This window comes from Trachurus trachurus (assembly GCF_905171665.1).
Source record: "Trachurus trachurus genome assembly, chromosome: 10".
NCBI lineage: Eukaryota > Metazoa > Chordata > Actinopteri > Carangiformes > Carangidae > Trachurus > Trachurus trachurus.
Window position 1 is genome coordinate 9,899,744 of NC_139894.1, and position 18,597 is coordinate 9,918,340.

An 18,597-nucleotide genomic window follows, 5' to 3' on the forward strand; every position below is an offset into this window, starting at 1 on the left:
ATTAGTTATTCTCTGCAAAGTTTAAATGTCAGAAATCACAAAAGGTTTTTAAAAAATGCAAATACATGTGCAGACATTTACATTTGGATTGTTGCACTGCATGAACCCTGCCTGTGATGTGTATGTTAAAGGATCACAGCTTTAAAGAAATGCATGTTATAAAATGCAGCTGGAATGAAAAATAAAGAAATACTCAAAATGTATAAAACTTCACATTGATTTCTGTTCATTAGCCAGAATAACTGTTACCACAGATGCAAATTCAATTTCTAATCTTAGCGAAACTGTCTACAGGACGAGGTAACGAAAAAAAAAGTAAACTATGGAAATATGAGATGTAAGTTTAGTTGTAATTTGGGTGAACTGGCCCTTTAACAGTCAATACATTCCCTGAGAAGTCCAAAACCACTGATGTGTTAGTCTCTCGGTACTTTCCGACTTTGGCTCCGAGTCGTCTGGTTCCCACAGAACAAAAAAAAAGAAAGTGAAAATCTTGTGTGTTATCTTTAAAAAAGAAGAAGAAAAAAAGAAAAGGTCTGTAATTTCCTGAAATATCCAAGAGCTGCAGGTTGTAACAGACATTTACTCATATAGAAGGAAATACTACATTTATGAAGGATTATTTTCATCTGTGGATGATTAATTTTGGACGATATTGTGTGTGTGTGTGGTTGTCAGCAATAACCTACAGTGTGTATTAAGTATAATAAAGGAACATGTCAGTGCAGTGCAACAGTGTAGCTCGATGATGTGTTTTTAATAGTTTGTGCACAACAGTGGAGCTCTGTGGCACACAGGAATAATATAAACACACACACAAACACATTTGTGGTTTCACTTTCGTCTTTTCATGGCGTTTGTTGACTGCTGAACAACTAAGATCATCGCCACCAGGCTTATAAACATGGAAGATAAACATTAGCCGGTCCAGAGCCACGCCCCCTTTTGTGCCCCAGTGTAAACCACTGTGATCTTACTGCTCACAGATCCAGCTCTGCTCGGCGAAGCAGCCGTCGTCGTTCCACTCTCCAGTCGTCGAATTCTGCACAAGTTCTGCACAGTCCTGGTTCCCGTTGAAGCTGTTGGGCTGGCCGGGCTGCCAGAACCTGGCACACAGGGAAACACACACAAGGAAACACACACACATTAAAGATTTTTACAGCGCCCACTTCTTGTTGTTTTTTCTTCCTCAGCTGCCGTGTCCTTGTCGGTTCTGACCCAAACTGGGTGGGAACGGGGGGAAATCCAGGCTCATTTGCATAGAATAAAGTTGGGCCATTGTGAAACTTTGAACCCCCACCACCTCTGTGTGTTTTCAAACACATTTCCACAAGATGATTCATTTCACTGGAAGCACTTTGTGGGAGCGCACAACAACAAAACCTTCCTCCATGTTTCCCAGGAACGAAACCAACGTAGATTTTATAAGAAATTCAAGTGCAAGTCACATGAGATACTCATCCAACAACGACTGCCAATGTGGGTTTTGATATCTTGCCCCGGGTCACTTCAACAACTGTAAAAGTTGGGAATCTTTGGTACGCTTAGATATATGAACAGTGAGACAAAACTGCAGATTTTTAAAATGTATTCATCATTAGATATGATTGATAAAAGGAGCCTGTGCACCGTGATCAAACGTCATGATCAGATGACGTTCACAGTGGCATGCAAAAGTTTGGGCACCCCTGGTCAAAATTTATGTTAATGTGAACAGTTAAGCAAGTAGAAGATGAAATGATCTCCAAAATGCATAAAGTTAAACATGAAACACTCTTTTGCAATATTTTAAGCAATATCAGTGTTGTATTTTGTTTTCCACAGTTTTAGAGTGAAAAAGGGAAACAAAGCAGCAGACTGCAGAAGAATGGGAAACCTAGGAGACTTGAGCTAAGATAACTTTGACCAAGGTATCAGACAAGATATTATTTAATATATTTATATATGTCATGGAGGGCGTAGTTCCCACAATGGTTGGGGATTCCTAATCAAGGGAGGGAGGACACAGACAAACTGGCTGGAGAACACCGGGGGGGGGGGGGGGGGAGAAAAAACCCATTGGGACCAGGGAAGTTTTGAGTTTGAATTTTGATCCTGATTTACTGGGAGTGACTTCATGCATAAGAATCAAAATTAAAGCCACAATTGTTTTGGTTTTAACAAAGCCTGAGCCTTTTAAGAAGCTGCATTAAAGCGCTACTTTACGTTGAACTCCTTTTTTTGTCTGATTCCTTAACACTAGCCACACGGCCTCAAATGACAACCCTTCTGGTGTTAGAATAAATGTATGAATGTAGAAACAGTTATAACTTACTGCATGGTGATCGGGGTCCCGTCCACCCACGTCCATTTCCCCTCCACGAGACTGTCCGTCAGACCGATCCAGACGTTCTGGCCTTTCTTCAGTTTGTTGTTAATAAACACCTGTTAATGTGAAACAGAACAATCAGAAATGTGTGCTGGGCCTCAGTTCACCCTCAGCAGTGATGCCAACATTGGCTCGTACGCTGTGCCCCAATTCAGGGGTCCCATCCTTGGTGGCTCAAGTGAAATGAGACAGACTACCACTGGAATAGTGTAGCTCTTATCGCTTCACAACCTTGAAGCACATAACATTTTTTTCACAAGAAATTTGAGGTTTGAAGGAGCATCTCCAAGGCTGAAAAGTGCAGCCAACAGGTAAGTAACCAACAGAAATAAACATGTTCACAGCCTGGTACAAATACAGTTTTGTTCTCCGAGGCTCATCTCCTCATTCATGACGACTGTTTGCAGGGTGAATTTTTAAAACTCACCTGTTTAAGTTTTATTAGAATTGAAATTTCTGCATAATTAAGGCTGTGGCACTTGGAGACACGGGTGGGGTGAGCATATAGGCTACCTGCCACAAGCCGGGTTGCACCAGAGTCTTGAGTCACCTCTTTTGTACATTTTGCACATCCTTATACCCAGACTGTAGCTTTTAAAGCCATTGGTTTTAAGAGATTTGAAGTTCTGCTACTACCCTTAAGTCTGACCCTTGACCCCTATCTCCGTGTTGTTTACTGCCATAGTATTTCCATCACCTTTATGCAATGGAGCACAGAGTGGATTTAGCAAATTCATCCTCTCTGAATCAGGGCACAGCTGTAAATCTCCCCCATCGTCTCACCTGTTCCTCTCTGCTGTCCAACACCACCAGATCTGCCCCCTGAGTCTTGCAGGCTTTCCTGCTTTCTGTCCAGTTCCTCTTTACGGTTGAAAATAAATAACAGGTAAAACCAAACTTGGTCCAGCCTGAACTACAGGCTTTGGCTGCAACATAAGAAAACAGAGAGAAAAAATATCACAACAATTATCAAAGCACAAATTATAATTGTACTGTATGAACAAATCGTACCTCTTAATTTCTCCATCAGCCTGTCAGTCTTGTTCTGTATTGCGTCTCTGTCCGTCACCAAAAGGCTGTAATTGGCCTGTAACCAGCTGTTTGTTCTCCACAGAGAATTATACGTGTTTTGCAATCCGTCTTTTTCTTTCCACAGTGAATTGTAGCTGCTCTCCAGGTTATTCTTACTCGCACTCAGGCTGTTGTAGCTTCTTTGCAACTTGTCCATGTCCTTCTTCAGTGAGGAGTAATTGGTCAGAATCTGATCTCTGTTTGTCATCAAAGTCCAATAACGACCTTGTAAGTTGTCATTTTCTCTCTGCAGGTTGTTGTACGTGGTCTGTAGCTGGTCTTTAGTCGCCGTCACATTGTTGTTTGTCGTCTGTAAACTGTCAAGATTCCTCTGCATGTCGTCGTAGTTTACCCGTAACTGGTCGCTCTGTTGTTTTAAGGTGTTGAACTTTACCTGCAATTGGTCACGTACGTTTTCCATATCGCTGAAACTGGCCTTGAACTTATCTCTTTGTTCGGAGACAGAAGTGAAGTTCTGCTGCAGCTCGTCATTTTCTTCACTCAGGTTGCTCAGCTTGGCCTCTAATTGTTTCCTCTCTGCAGTTACAGAAGCATAACTGCTCTGCAGTTCGTCTCTGTCTGCTCTCAGGGCGTCGCTTTCATTTTGGAGATGCTCCGTCCCCTGAGCGGCCTGCTGGGGAGCTGCCGACGACCGGCCGCTGATTATCTCATCTGTGAAACAAAAATAAATAATTTATTCATGTATTTGCTAAGATGTGTCAGATTTAACTTTTTTAGATTTCCTGGTTCTGTGTAAAAAAAAAAAAAGCATCACTCACAGTAGATGATCTGTGCGATATTACCCATCATCAGGACAGCACACAGTAACCCCAGACACAGAGTTGCACAGCTCCATGACTTTTTTCCTCTCTGGAAATCTACTGAATCAAAAAATAAGAAACCAGTTACATTTCTATTCTATTCTAATCTATTCTATTCTATTCTATTCTTCATAATGTTGATATTGTGCTCATATTATTTCACCACAAATCCATTGTTAGACAATTATTGGTTTATCTCGTGATGAATACCAAGATGTTATCTCTGCATTTCTGCTCTGTCTATAGAAATAATATGCAACAGTAAATACTTTTCTAAGAAGAAACACAAATATGCCTTGATTACATTCTCCATTGACTGTTGAGAAACTTTTTAGAGTTAGACAAAGTGGAAAGACTATTGTTTGGTTTTATAAAGGAAAAAGTCATGAAACACAATGTGAAAATCAACTGTAAACCAAAACCAGACCAGCTGTGACTGACCTCCACCAAAGAGCTTTTATTGCCTAAACCTAACCAGACCAGGCCTGGAGGCTAATTCCAGACTCTGGTGTCAAGGTCCTGCCCTTCGTGTGTCCATCATGCAGCTCAGTTATGTTGTGCTGGCAAAAACGTAATTTCGTAATATGTAAACATAATTTCCAGGAGACAAGTTAATCTCTTCCTTGTGAAAGAGCCTCATTCTTCTGTAGAAAGCACAATACAAAAGCTTTTATGAACTACTTGTGAAAAAAATATTATTTTCCTAAGAAATCTAACACTTTAGTTTCAAAAAGCACAAGAACATTAAATTAATTGTACCCAACATACATTATTTTCTGCCTGCACATGTGTTTGTGGTGTTTATACTGTACCTCTGGTGGTCAGCCCATCCATTGTGAGGGTCCTATTTATATATATGTCATCATCAATCTCCATTGCATCCATTCTGACAGTTTCACTGTTAAAACCACATAGAGACACTGGTTTTAGGTTTCCAATAAATATTTCATACAATTTTCTTAACATCCTTTATATTTTAAAACAGATTTCAATCACTTATGTTAAATACTTTCAATTAAATGGAATAAACTGATTAATACTAACAGTGCTAATGTCTAAAATCCTTGTTATGATTTGTAATCCAAGTATTTAAGTTTTTAATGAGATCTACTCTTCATAATATCAGCCCTATATAGTTTAAGCTGATTGAAATGAAGCTGAAAAATACTCTGTTACATTCAATATTCAAACATCTGAGTGGAAAACCAACGCACCTACCTTGGATCGGTGTTGTTACGACTGCATCCACAGAGTTACAAGAAAGTAGCAGTGAAGATTGTGTGTTTTAAAAGCATATTCCTCAAGGCCATCAAATGTTTGACTTAAACTCACCTCTGATTGGTCTAAGAGAATCTTTTCACGGCATTATCAGGTCAGATTGGAGGTGAATATAGGCCAAAAAGATTTGATTATCTCAGGGAAATGCTTTTGGTTTGATTCATGATTTCCTTCCGCTCATTCTCTCTCAGGCTATTTCTGTTCCCTTTTCTCACAGAATTACTTCCCACTGAGTTTAAATGAGTGGCAGTTTTACATGACAGAGACACGAGCTAAGCTATAATGCAAATTTTAAAAACTGCAAACTCAGAGGAGAACGCTGCCCAGTTCACCTAAGCAACACTTCAAGTACATTAACTATTGAGGGCTTCCATGTCTGAAGACCTTACAGAGTTAAAACTGATGTTTTCTTTTTGACTTTTGACTGAAGCAGATGGGTTTTGCAGATATTTGGTCACAATTGACAAGCAGAATCAATGGAAATCTATAGTTGTTATGGCATTAAAAACTGACAAATGTGAGTGTTACAGTAAAAAAAAAAAAAAGCCAATGGATCAACAAAGTCACATGATTCATCCTCAGATCCTCATATTTCATGGGATATATCAAAACACTGACCTGTTGGCACTACAGAAAATCAAAAACCTATAAAATATAACTGTAATCGATCCATCCAACAGTTGCTGACTTATTACCAAATTCATTATCCTGAAGATGAATCCTTATATATTTCTGTGTGTATGTGACCCCTGATAATGGAACATACGAGACGGAGTTGTTTTCGAGGTAAAGGCAGCGCGCATCAGCGGTTTTGCATGAATTTACCTCTAAAACGACTCTCTTGTCTCGTAACGCTCCATTATTATCTCATAGCGTGGTGAATGTGCAGGTCACAACTTGTCCACGACAGCGTTTTGGACTTGTTGGATTGTGTATTTGATGAGTTTGATGAGGGAAACCAAGAAATCCCATGAGCCTCCGTAGCGTAGCTCTGAGCAGCACGCGGCTCTGCTCCGCCGTTCTAAAAATAGCTTACACTGACAAATAAAGGTAACAAACCTACTGCTATGACTATAGCAATTATGGCAATGGGCCAATTTGCCAAAATGTTGAACTATCCCTTTAAGATGGATGCCTTACCCATCATCCTCTTTACTCGTCTATATGACACAGCAGCATCTCTCAGCTCTACCTTATTCTTCTCTGCCCCACCACCATCCCAGCATCCACCTGTAGGCATCCCTCCCATACTTTAATGAAATCCTATTCTCTGGGAGAGATGAAGTCGTAGCCTTGACGCCAAACTCAAATACATAATGAAGCTGCAATAGACTTTTTTTTTTTAAGTATATTTTTGGGGCATTTATGCCTTTATAGATAGTACAGTTGAGACAGACAGGAAACGGGGAGGTAGAGGACACGCAGCAAATGGCGCCCGACGCGGGACTTGAACCAGGGCTGACTGCAGCGAGGACTGTGCCTCTACACATGGGGCGCCCGCTCTAACCACTACACCACGCGACGCCCTGCAAAAAACATTTTTAATTGTGAGTTGTCTGACTGAAGTAGAGATGTTATGTTGCTTGCATGTCGTGTTGAATCAGCTAATAAGATGGTTGTTTTTCCAACTTATTACCAACACTAATTAATTTAATGTGCACAACATAGAATCATTCTCACTATACATTCAGACATCACTACAAAATCGCAAACGCATGCATATTGGCCTCTAGAGATTAATAAGGGATTTTTCCATGTTCTTGCAGTGCTGTGCCTGCTCGCATGCTGATGTAATAGCTCAGGGAACTACATGGCCACACAGGGGTAGAAAATCTTCGCAGAACCTAATTTGAAGCCCGGGTCCCTGCGGTGGAAACACACAGAGTTCCTCCAAAGGTTCCTGGTTCCTGTGGAAAAACCCTACAGAGGAAACACAGCTAGAGTCAGAACATGAAAGAAAACGTATCTCTGTACCCTGCAGTTGCCACTGACCAGTTGTTCGGAGTACTATACTGTTTGAAAACCCGATAAGTTGTCAACATTTCAAAATGAAGGTCATTTTGCAAATTAATTTTTTTTTAAAGTACTGCTTCATTCAGAGCAGCATCCTCTGAAGAGATCTGCTGAATAATTCAGTTTGATCGCTGCAAGGAATTTCACCAAGGAAAGATGTGTTTGAACCCTGCTCCCTGTGTTTTAGTGCAGATCCATCCAGTTAGCATGTATACTATTTAAACAATGATGAATGTGTTATTAAATAACATATAGACTGTCATATCTGCACAGGGTCTCACCCCCTATATGTTTTTCTATAAAAAGGCTGAATGATGACAGTAAGCTTTTCATAGTTTCTTCATTCCCTGCCTGTTAAGACATACATGCTCTTATTCAGTGTTTTACACAACAGTTTGTTATTAACAGAGCAGTTGTGTGAGTCTGCTTACCTCTGTTGTGCTTCCAACTTACAGTAAAGCGAGTAAATCTTCCAGTTGAGGCACTGATACTTTTGCGGTTGGTACCTACTGAACTGTATGTAGTTACAGACCTGAGATCGAGCACAACAAGGCTGCTGTGCACTATCTAATCTCTGTGAAGCAGTTCAGAACAGTTCAGTCTGCTAGAACCAGAGAGACTCTCAGCTCTGTTCCCTGCAACATGTGAGAGACGGCACTAAGTGCTCCAAGTGGAGGGAAGGATCAATAGCTAAGTACAGCACAGCAGCTGCCCTGTCAACCTGTCTTCTTCACCCCCACTCCTCCCTCCGTACTGTCTCACACAGCAGCGAGCAAAAATCAAAACATCAACTGTTCAGAGGTCTGGCACATGTCAACTTGACAGCCCCTTTCTGTGGTTTTGAAAATTTCGACAAATGACACATTTTTTTGCGGTCGTGTTTCGCTGCATCTTTTCCCAGAATTCAGCTGCAGCTGCCACCGAGGCCGACGTCTGTGCTGCAGCTGTATTTTATAACAAAGGCCTTGTGCCGCTGGAGAGCAGGTTGCTGTATGAGGCTTTTTTGTTTCTGAGGCAAACTGAGTTGTGATCAGTGTTGGGCACGATAGTTTTGAAAAGTAATTAGTTACTCATTACCTCCCCCAAAAAGTAACTTAGTAGAAAAACCACACGAACTTCACATGTGATTCAAATTGTTATTGCATGTGTTAGAGGACATGTGTAAAACATGTTACCACATGTGGAAAATGGGTTCACATGGGATTTCACATGTGATTCACATAGAATTGGGCCAAAACCACATGTTTCCCATGTGCAAAATTTTTCACATGTGAAGTTCATGTGTATTTTCTGTAAGGGCATTATAAAAGTAAGTAATTACCAGGAAAGTAAGTATTATGTTACTTTTTTAAAGTATATTCTTTGGCTTTTCATGCCTTTATGAGAGAGATAGGAAATGGGGAAGCAGAGAGAGGGGGAACAACATGCAGGAAAGGGCCGCCCGATGTGGGATTTGAACCGGGGCTGCCTGCAGTGAGGACTGCCTCTACACATGTGGCGCCCCTATTCTGTTGCTTTTTTAATGTTCAAATATGTCAAATTACTTGGACTCCCCCCCCCAACCCCCTAACCCTAACCCCCCGTTTATCTGGAACTAACCAACTCACTCGGTATTCCTCCGCACAGGCAGGCTCTTCAACGCGCTGTGTCAGTCCTTTCACTTTTTTGATCACTCAAATACAACAACAATGAACAATGAATTTGGTAATAAGTCAACAACTGTTGGATGGATTGCAGTTATATTTTAAAGCTTTTTGTTTTTCTGTAGTGCCAACAGGTCAGTGTTTTGACATATCCTGTGAAATATGAGGATCTGAGGATGAATCATGTGACTTTGTTGTTGTTTTTTTTACTGTAACACTCACATTTGTCAGTTTTTAAAGCCTTAACAACTATAGAACAGATTGCCATTGATTCTGCTTGTCAATTGTGACCAAATATCTGCAAAATCCATCAGCTTCAGTCAAAAGTCAAAAAGAAAATTATAGCTGCTGCGCAGCGATGGGTCGGGTCCAGGCTACTTTTGGGCAAATTTAGGCAATTCTGAGCAACAAACAGGAGTATAGGAAGACAAGACAGTTGTCCTTATAATGTCCAATTTGCACCATTTGAGGATTGAACCCACAACCTCGGGAACCAAAGACTGTTGTCTATCGCACTGAGCTAATTGACAAGTGGCAGTGCAACAGTGGCTTCACAAATTGAGTAAGCCATTCACTGTCGTGTAGGCAGATTTGAAACCACAGTAAAAAGAAAAATCAGTTTTTGAGGTAATTATATGTATTTGTTAAACATCTACTGTGACTCTAAGATGTTAGGAGCCTTCGCACATGGTCCAGTCCAAGCCATTTGGATTTTTAAAATTAGAAGCTTGCTGTGATGCCACCATTAGGACAATTGTCTTGTGTTTCGTGTTGAGGACAACTGACATTTTGGTCTGTCATCATCATCATCACCCTTGCTGGGTCTCGAACCCACAACCTCTGACACCAAGAACCAGCTCCTAACTCGCTGAGCTAATTGGCTGGTAGTGAGACCCGCTGTGTAGCTTCATTTATCGACTCAGGGGGTCAATGCCCGGGCAGCTGTTGTAAAGGCAGATTTCAAAAATGGTCAAAAAGTCAGAAATTCTGTTATCTAAACAAAAATCTGTTAATACATAAATTTGCATTTAGACAGCAAAACAGCTTGAGGACATCTGACATTTTGATCTGTCATCATCACCCTTGCTGGGTCTCGAACTCACAAACTCTGACACTAAGAACCAGCTCCTAATTCGCTGAGCTAATTAGCTGGTAGTGAGACCTGCTGTGTAGCTTCATTTATCCACTCAGGTGAGTCAGTGCCCGGGCAGCTGTTGTGATGAAATGGTCAAAATTTCAGAAATTCAGTCATCTAAACAAAAATCTGATAATACATAAATTGCATCTTGACAGCATGAAAATGTTGGTGATTTGTTTTTAATGATAAGTGTTTTGCTTCATAAGAGAAAATCTGATGTTTAAAAATTCCACACTCACATTGATTGCAGTTGTTCCCATGAGAGCAGAATTCAAAATGTTCTCAAAAATTCAATTTTTGAATTAAAATTATGATATTTGCTAAACTTCATCAACCATGACTCCAAAATATTGTCATTTTTTTTCAGGAAGTTTGAAAATGTATTTAGCAAGAATTTGATGGTATATGTTTACAGTACTGTTTACAGTCAAACGTTCTCTTGCACTGTAGGCTCAATTTTTGCTTAATCAAAAATCCGAGAAACAAGTTTTGTGGAGGACAGTCTGGAGATGCTCTGTAGCAAGTTTGGTGTCAATTGAGCAAAAATTGTGGGAGGAGATACATTTTAAAAGTTTTACAGTTATTGAAAAAAACAGAGTGATGGACTTCATAATTTGTAATGAGTTTAAGTGGACAAAAGTTTCAGCAGTATTGAGGCTACATAGTGGTAAAGTTTCAAAACTGTAGCATCTACTGTTGGTTTGGTAGGAATTTTTTAAGTTTTTAAATTTAAACGCTTATTGTCACATGTCCTTGGAGTTGAGTGAATCTGGCATGGGGGTCGGATGTTTCTGTGAAGTTTGGTGAGTTTACGCCCATGGGAAGTATGACTTCCTTGGAAGAAGAAAGAAAGAAGAATTCCTAGGAATACAATAGTGTCCCGGCAGCTTAGCTGCCCGGACCCTAACAACAGTTTTAACTCTGTAAGGTCTTCAAGTTAATGTAAGTGTTGTTTCGCTGAACTGGGCAGCGTTCTCCTCTGAGTTTGCAGTTTTTAAAATTTGCATTATAGCTTAGCTCGTGTCTCTGTCATGTAAAACTGCCACTCATTTGAACTCAGTGGGAAGTAATTCTGTGAGAAAAGGGAACAGAAATGAAAGTGTTAAGCCTGAGAGAGAATGAGCGGAAGGAAATCATGAATCAAAGCAAAAGCATTTCCCTGAGATTTTTTGGCCTAATTGACTTCAAATCTGACCTGATAATGCAGTGAAAAGATTCCCTTAGACCAGAGATCAGAGGTGAGTTTAAGTCAAACATTTGATGACAATGAATACGCTTTTAAAACATACAATCTTCACTACTGCTTTCTTGTAACTCCGTGGATGCAGTCGTAACAACACCGATCCAAGGTAGGTGTGTTGGTTTTCCACTCAGATGTTTGAATATTGAATGCAACAGAGTATTTTTCAGCTTCATTTCAATCAGCTTAGACTAAATATGGCTGATATTATGAAGAGAAGTAGATTTAAATGATCTCATTAAAACTTAAATACTTGGATTACAAACCATAAAAAGGATTTTAGACTTTAGCACTGAGTATTAATCAATGTATTCCATTTAATTGAAAGAATTTAACAAGTGACTGAAACCTGTTTTAAAATATGAAGGATGTTAAGAAAACTTTATGTAATTTTTATTGAAAACCTAAAACCAGTGTTTCTCTGTGGTTTTAACAGTGAAACTGTCAGAATGGATGCAATGGAGCTTGATGATGACATATATATAAATAAGACCCTCACAATGGATGGGCTGACCACCAGAGGTAAACACCCCACAAACACATGTGCAGGCAGACAATAATGTATGTTGGGTACAATTAATTTAATGTTCTTGTGCTTTTAAACAAAAGTGTTAAATTTCTTAGGAAAAGAATATTTTTGATCCTTTTGTATTGTGCTTTCTACAGAAGAATGAGGCTGCTGCCTGTTGCACAGGGAAGAGATTAATTTCTCCTGGAAATTACGTTTACATATTACTAAATTACGTTTTTGCCAGCACAACATAACTGAGCTGCATGATGGACACACGCAGGGCAGGACCTTGACACCAGAGTCTGGAATTAGCCTCCAGGCCTGGTCTGGTTAGGTTTAGGCAATAAAAGCTTTTTGGTGGAGATCAGTCACAGGTGGTCTGGTTTTGGTTTAGTGTTGATTTTCACATTGTGTTTCATGACTTTTTCCAAACCAAACAATAGTTGGTCTAACTATAAAACGTTTCTCAATAATCAATGGAGAATATAATCAAGGCATTTTGTGTTTCTATTTAGAAAAGTATTTGCTGTCGCAAATGATTTCTATAGACAGAGCTGAAGTAAGAGATGCAGAGATAACGTCTCTAACACTTGATTTTTAAGTGGTGAAAACTATGAGCACAATATCAAAACTAGAAATTATATTTCCCGAAGGAAATACATGTGAATGCTGAAAGCAGCTAACCGCCATTGCTGAATTAGCAAACGCAATTGACAAATAGCGAAAGTAGTGCTTGACATGGTAAGGCATGACTGAAGTGGGAATCAAACCCACGAGCTCATGATTAGTAAACCTTTACTCTGCCACTAGGCCACAGACAGCACACAGTTGTCAAGACTTTTGTCATTCATTCTAATGTGATTATGTGCTGCAAACTGTGGTACAAGCAGTCAATGAGTCTCCTAACGAGTTGTGACCACAGGTGGGGGAGGAGAGGTGAATTCTGCCTGCGATATCCATTAGTGGGCAGCGTAGGACAAAAATGATGAATGCAAATCATTCAAGAGCTGTGCTTTGTCTCTGCTGCTTTCTTGGTTTTCAAAGTTCCAGTGCATTTCAATCTTAGAAGAGCGGTATAAACAAGAAACATGTTCAGACAAACCAAGATAGAGAGAGGTAAAGAGAAAATCAAGGTTGCTCGCATGCAAAATCTGAAAATAAGCCAGACCTAGTGGTAGTAGTTAAAGTTGGAAGAAGCTAATACAGGGTTGCTCAGGCAGGTTTCACAAAAATCTTGAGTGTAGAGTGTCATTTGTGGGTTCGGTGGCAGACTAAGAAGAAAAGGTCCAGTAACTTTTTTGGCTCTGGTCCACTCTAACAATGATGTCACTCACTCTGAGCGACTCCATACACACTCAATGAAAAGTGTGAAATTGGTCAGAAATGCTTGGAAAGGATTTATCTCAAGAACGGTAGAAGATATGAAAAAGTAATAGCACACATGTCCCAAAGAAGCTGCACAATTTGATGTGTTAATTGTTGAAATAATTCATAATTAGTGTGAATGCTTTCAGCAATAGAATAGAATAGAAAAGAAAAGAAAAGAAAAGAAAAGAAAAGAAAAGAAAAGAAAAGAAAAGAAATGTAACTGGTTTCTTATTTTTTGATTCAGTAGATTTCCAGAGAGGAAAAAAGTCATGGAGCTGTGCAACTCTGTGTCTGGGGTTACTGTGTGCTGTCCTGATGATGGGTAATATCGCACAGATCATCTACTGTGAGTGATGTTTTTTTTTACACAGAACTAGACAAACTAAAAAACTTAAATCTAACACATCTTTGCAAATATATGAATAAATTATTTCTTTTTGTTTCACAGATGAGATAATCAGCGGCCGGTCGTCGGCAGCTCCCCAGCAGGCCGCTCAGGGGACGGAGCATCTCCAAAATGAAAGTGACGCCCTGAGAGCAGACAGAGACGACCTGCAGAGCAGTTATGCTTCTTTAACTGCAGAGAGGAAACAATTAGAGGCCAAGCTGAGCAACCTGAGTGAAGAAAATGACGAGCTGCAGCAAAACTTCACTTCTGTCTCCGAACAAAGAGATAAGTTCAAGGCCAGTTTCAGCGATATGGAAAACGTACGTGACCAGTTGCAGGTAAAGTTCAACACCTTAAAACAACAGAGCGACCAGTTACGGGTGAACTATGACGACATGCAGAGGAATCTTGACAGTTTACAGACGACAAACAACAATGTGACGGCGACTAAAGACCAGCTACAGACCACGTACAACAACCTGCAGAGAGAAAATGACAACTTACAGGGTCGTTATTGGACTTTGATGACAAACAGAGATCAGATTCTGACCAATTACTCCTCACTGAAGAAGGACATGGACAAGTTGCAAAGAAGCTACAACAGCCTGAGTGCAAGTAAGAATAACCTGGAGAGCAGCTACAATTCACTGTGGAAAGAAAATGACGACCTGCAGCAGAACTTCACTTCTGTCTCCGAACAAAGAGATAAGTTCAACGCCAGTTTCAGCGATATGGAAAACGTACGTGACCAGTTGCAGGTAAAGTTCAACACCTTAAAACAACAGAGCGACCAGTTACGGGTGAACTACGACGACATGCAGAGGAAACTTGACAATTTACAGACAACACACAACAATGTGACGGCGACTAAAGACCAGCTACAGACCAAGTACAACAACCTGCAAAGAGAAAATGACAACTTACAGGGTCGTTATTGGACTTTGATGACAAACAGAGATCAGATTCGGAGCAATTACTCCTCACTGAAGAAGGACATGGACAAGTTGCAAAGAAGCTACAACAGCCTGAGTGCGAGTAAGAATAACCTGGAGAGCAGCTACAATTCACTGTGGAAAGAAAAAGACGGATTGCAAAACACGTATAATTCTCTGTTGAGAACAAACAGCAGGTTACAGGCCAATTACAGCCTTTTGGTGACGGACAGAGACGAGACTGACAGGCTGATTGCGAAATTAAGAGGTATGATTTTTCCATGTATTTAAAACTATAATTTTTGTGCTTTGATAATTGTTGTGATATTTTTTCTCTCTCTCTGTTTTCTTATGTTGCAGCCAAACCCTGTAGGTCGGGCTGGACCAAGTTTGAATTTACTTGTTATTTCTTTTCAACCTCGAAGAGGAACTGGACAGAAAGCAGGAAAGCCTGCAAGACTCAGGGGGCAGATCTGGTGGTGTTGGACAGCAGAGAGGAACAGGTGAGACGATGGGGGAGATTTACAGCTGTGCCCCGATTCAGGGAGGATTCATTTGCTAAATCCACTCTGTGCTCCATTGTATGGAGGTGATGGAAATACTATGGCAGTAAACAACACGGAGATAGGGGTCAAGGGTCAGACTTAAAGGAGAATCCCGGCCATTTTTGACCCCTAAATTGTTTTCCTGATGGCCACCCAGTGTTGCGGGGAGCAAAAAACGCGACAATTGATGGAGTTACACCATGGCTACCCGGCACTCGGGGCAGCGACAACACTAACCCATGGGGGCAATTCTTTCAATCACAACAAACACTCAAAAAACAATCAAATATCTATGGTACATGACTCGAATCCTCACGAGACACGACTGAACTCATAAACTGTACAGTATAAACAGTATAAACTTTGTGTTTTTGCATGTAATCACTCACCTCAGATAGCCTAACTCTGAAACATCCTGGAAAGACATTACTATCCGATCACAGAGCGCCTGCCGAAATGAGAACAGAAACGAACACTTTTTCCTTGTTGTGATGATTTCTTTACAAAAATAAACGGTTGAGCAGTGCAGTGGTATTTCCAAAATATCTCAGACCGTTTATTTTTGTAAAGAAATCATCACAACAAGGAAAAAGTGTTTGTTTCTGTGGCGGGGAGAAGGCACTCTGCGATCGGATAGTAATGTCTTTCCAGGATGTTTCCGAGTTAATCACTCACCTCAGAGTGATTACATGCAAAAACACAAAGTTTATACTGTTTATACTGTACACTATATGAGTTCAGTGGTGTCTCGTAAGGATTCCAGTCATGTACCATTGAAATTTGATTGTTTTTTGAGTGTTTGTTGTGATTGAAAGAATTGCCCCCATAGGTTAGCATTGTCGCTTTCCCAAGACCGCGTTATATGCTCCCCCCAACACTGGGTGACCATCAGGAAAACAATTTAAGGGTCAAAAATGGCCAGAATTCTCCTTTAAGGGCAGTAGTATAACTTCAATTGGTGCAACTCTTAAAACCAATGGCTTTAAAAGCTACAGTCTGGGTATAAGGATGTGCAAAATGTACAAAAGAGGTGACTCAAGACTCTGGTGCAACCCGGCTTGTGGCAGGTAGCCTATATGCTCACCTCACCTCTTTCTCCAAGTGCCACAGCCTTAATTATGCAGAGATTTCAGCTCTAATAAAACTTAAACAGGTGAGTTTTAAAAATTCACCCCGCAAACAGACGTCATGAATGAGGAGATGAGCCTCGGAGAACAAAACTGTATTTGTACCAGGCTGTAAACATGTTTATTTCTGTTGGTTACTTACCTGTTGGCTGCACTTTTCAGCCTTGGAGATTGCTGCTCCCTCAAACCTCAAGTTCTTGTGAAAAATGTTATGTGCTTCAAGGTTGTGAAGCGATAAGAGCTACACTATTCCAGTGGTAGTCTGTCTCATTTCACTTCAGCCACCAAGGATGGGACCCCTGAATTGGGGCACAGCGTACGAGCCAATGTTGGCATCACTGCTGAGGGTGAACTGAGGCCCAGCACACATTTCTGATCGTTCTGTTTCACATTAACAGGTGTTTATTAACAACAAACTGACGAAAGGCCAGAACGTCTGGATCGGTCTGACGGACAGTCTCATGGAGGGGAAATGGACGTGGGTGGACGGGACCCCGGTCACCATGCAGTAAGTTATTAGGGTCCGGGCTGCTAAACAGCCAGGAGCCTATTGTATTCCTAGGTCTTCTTCTTCTTCTTCTTCTTCTTCTTCTTCTTCTTCTTCTTCTTCTTCTTCTTCTTCTTCTTCTTCTTCTTCTTCTTCTTCTTCTTCTTCTTCTTCTTCTTCTCCTCCTCCTCCTCCTCCTCCTCCTCCTCCTCCTCCTCCTCCTCCTCCTCCTCATGGGAACAACTGCAGTCAATGTAAGAGTGGCATTTTTAAACATCAGATTTTCTCTGAAGTGGGCGCTGTAAAAATCTTTAATGTGTGTGTGTTTCCTTGTGTGTGTTTCCCTGTGTGCCAGGTTCTGGCAGCCCGGCCAGCCCAACAGCTTCAACGGGAACCAGGACTGTGCAGAACTTGTGCAGACTTCGACGACTGGAGAGTGGAACGACGACGGCTGCTTCGCCGAGCAGAGCTGGATCTGTGAGCAGTAAGATCACAGTGGTTTACACTGGGGAACAAAAGGGGGCGTGGCTCTGGACCGGCTAATGTTTATCTTCCATGTTTATAAGCCTGGTGGCGATGATCTTAGTTGTTCAGCAGTCAACAAACGCCATGAAACGACGAAAGTGAAACCACAAATGTGTTTGTGTGTGTTCATATTATTCCTGTGTGCCACAGAGCTCCATTGTTGTGCACAAACTATTAAAAAACACATCATTGAGCTACACTGTTGCACTGCACTGACATGTTCCTTTAATATCCTTAATACACACACTGTAGATTATTCAACCACACACACACACCCGTGCGCACACACACCATATCGTCCCAAATTAATCATCCTCAAATGAAAATAATCCTTCATAAATGTAGTATTTCCTTCTGAGTAATGTCTGCTACAACCTGCAGCTCTTGGATATATATATATATATTAGGGCTGGGACTCGATTAAAAAAATTAATCGAATTAATTAGAGGCTTTGTAATTAATTAATCGCAATGAATCACATTTTAATCGCATATAAATATTTGACCTGAGAACGATGAGAAGCATTTTTTTTTCACATGGATTTTAGTATACCATTGAATGACTGAATACATACAGTAAGCTTAAGCATTCAAGGTGGTACTTAACCAAGACCAACAGACTAGGGATGCAAATTATCGATTAATTCATTAATCGATATTTGATACATACAGATTCAATGGTCTTTCCTTCCAATACACTATGATGATTACTGTAGTATTTAACTAGGCTACTTAAATCACAGTAGCATAAACTGATTTGTTGAACTCAGCCTGATGTAAACATTAATAAAACTCAGTAACCAACCACACAGTCAGCTCCATGTTGTCTGTGTGATGTTCAGGGACAGGTCAGGACAGTCTGAAGACAGACAGCTCTGAGGGTGAAGTCCTATCATAATGAGATGAGCTGCACCTGTGACAGTGACAGGTCATAGATATAGTGCTGCAGCTGAGCAATTAGCGCTATATAGCGCATTTAGCGTGCGCCCGTGTCTGTGTATCTATGTGCAGGCAGAGATCAGAGATGGTGTTTTAAATAACCATGCTAGAGTTTCACCAGCTCTCATCTCTGCCAGTCAGCCTCTCAAACTGCCGCCTCTCTCGCGTGCGGGCGCACCGCACGTAGACACACGTGAGAAAAAA

At 40.7% G+C, this 18,597-nt stretch overlaps 2 protein-coding genes across 2 annotated transcripts; one reads left to right on the plus strand and one right to left on the minus strand.

The window, feature by feature from the left end:
• Positions 1–581: 581 nt before the first annotated feature.
• On the minus strand, positions 582–4,298 carry LOC310992969 (uncharacterized protein). Its single transcript, XM_083981197.1, has 5 exons — positions 4,219–4,298; positions 3,380–4,111; positions 3,152–3,294; positions 2,315–2,424; positions 582–1,106 (listed from the first exon to the last, which is right to left on the minus strand). The coding sequence occupies exons 1-5, from the start codon at positions 4,247–4,249 to the stop codon at positions 974–976; spliced, it is 1,149 nt and encodes a 382-aa protein (XP_083837323.1). The 5' UTR covers positions 4,250–4,298; the 3' UTR covers positions 582–973.
• A 9,789-nt stretch (positions 4,299–14,087) lies between these two features.
• Positions 14,088–17,439, plus strand: LOC310992368 (uncharacterized protein). Its single transcript, XM_083980394.1, has 4 exons — positions 14,088–15,039; positions 15,132–15,274; positions 16,842–16,951; positions 17,286–17,439. The coding sequence occupies exons 1-4, from the start codon at positions 14,151–14,153 to the stop codon at positions 17,416–17,418; spliced, it is 1,275 nt and encodes a 424-aa protein (XP_083836520.1). The 5' UTR covers positions 14,088–14,150; the 3' UTR covers positions 17,419–17,439.
• Positions 17,440–18,597: the final 1,158 nt, after the last annotated feature.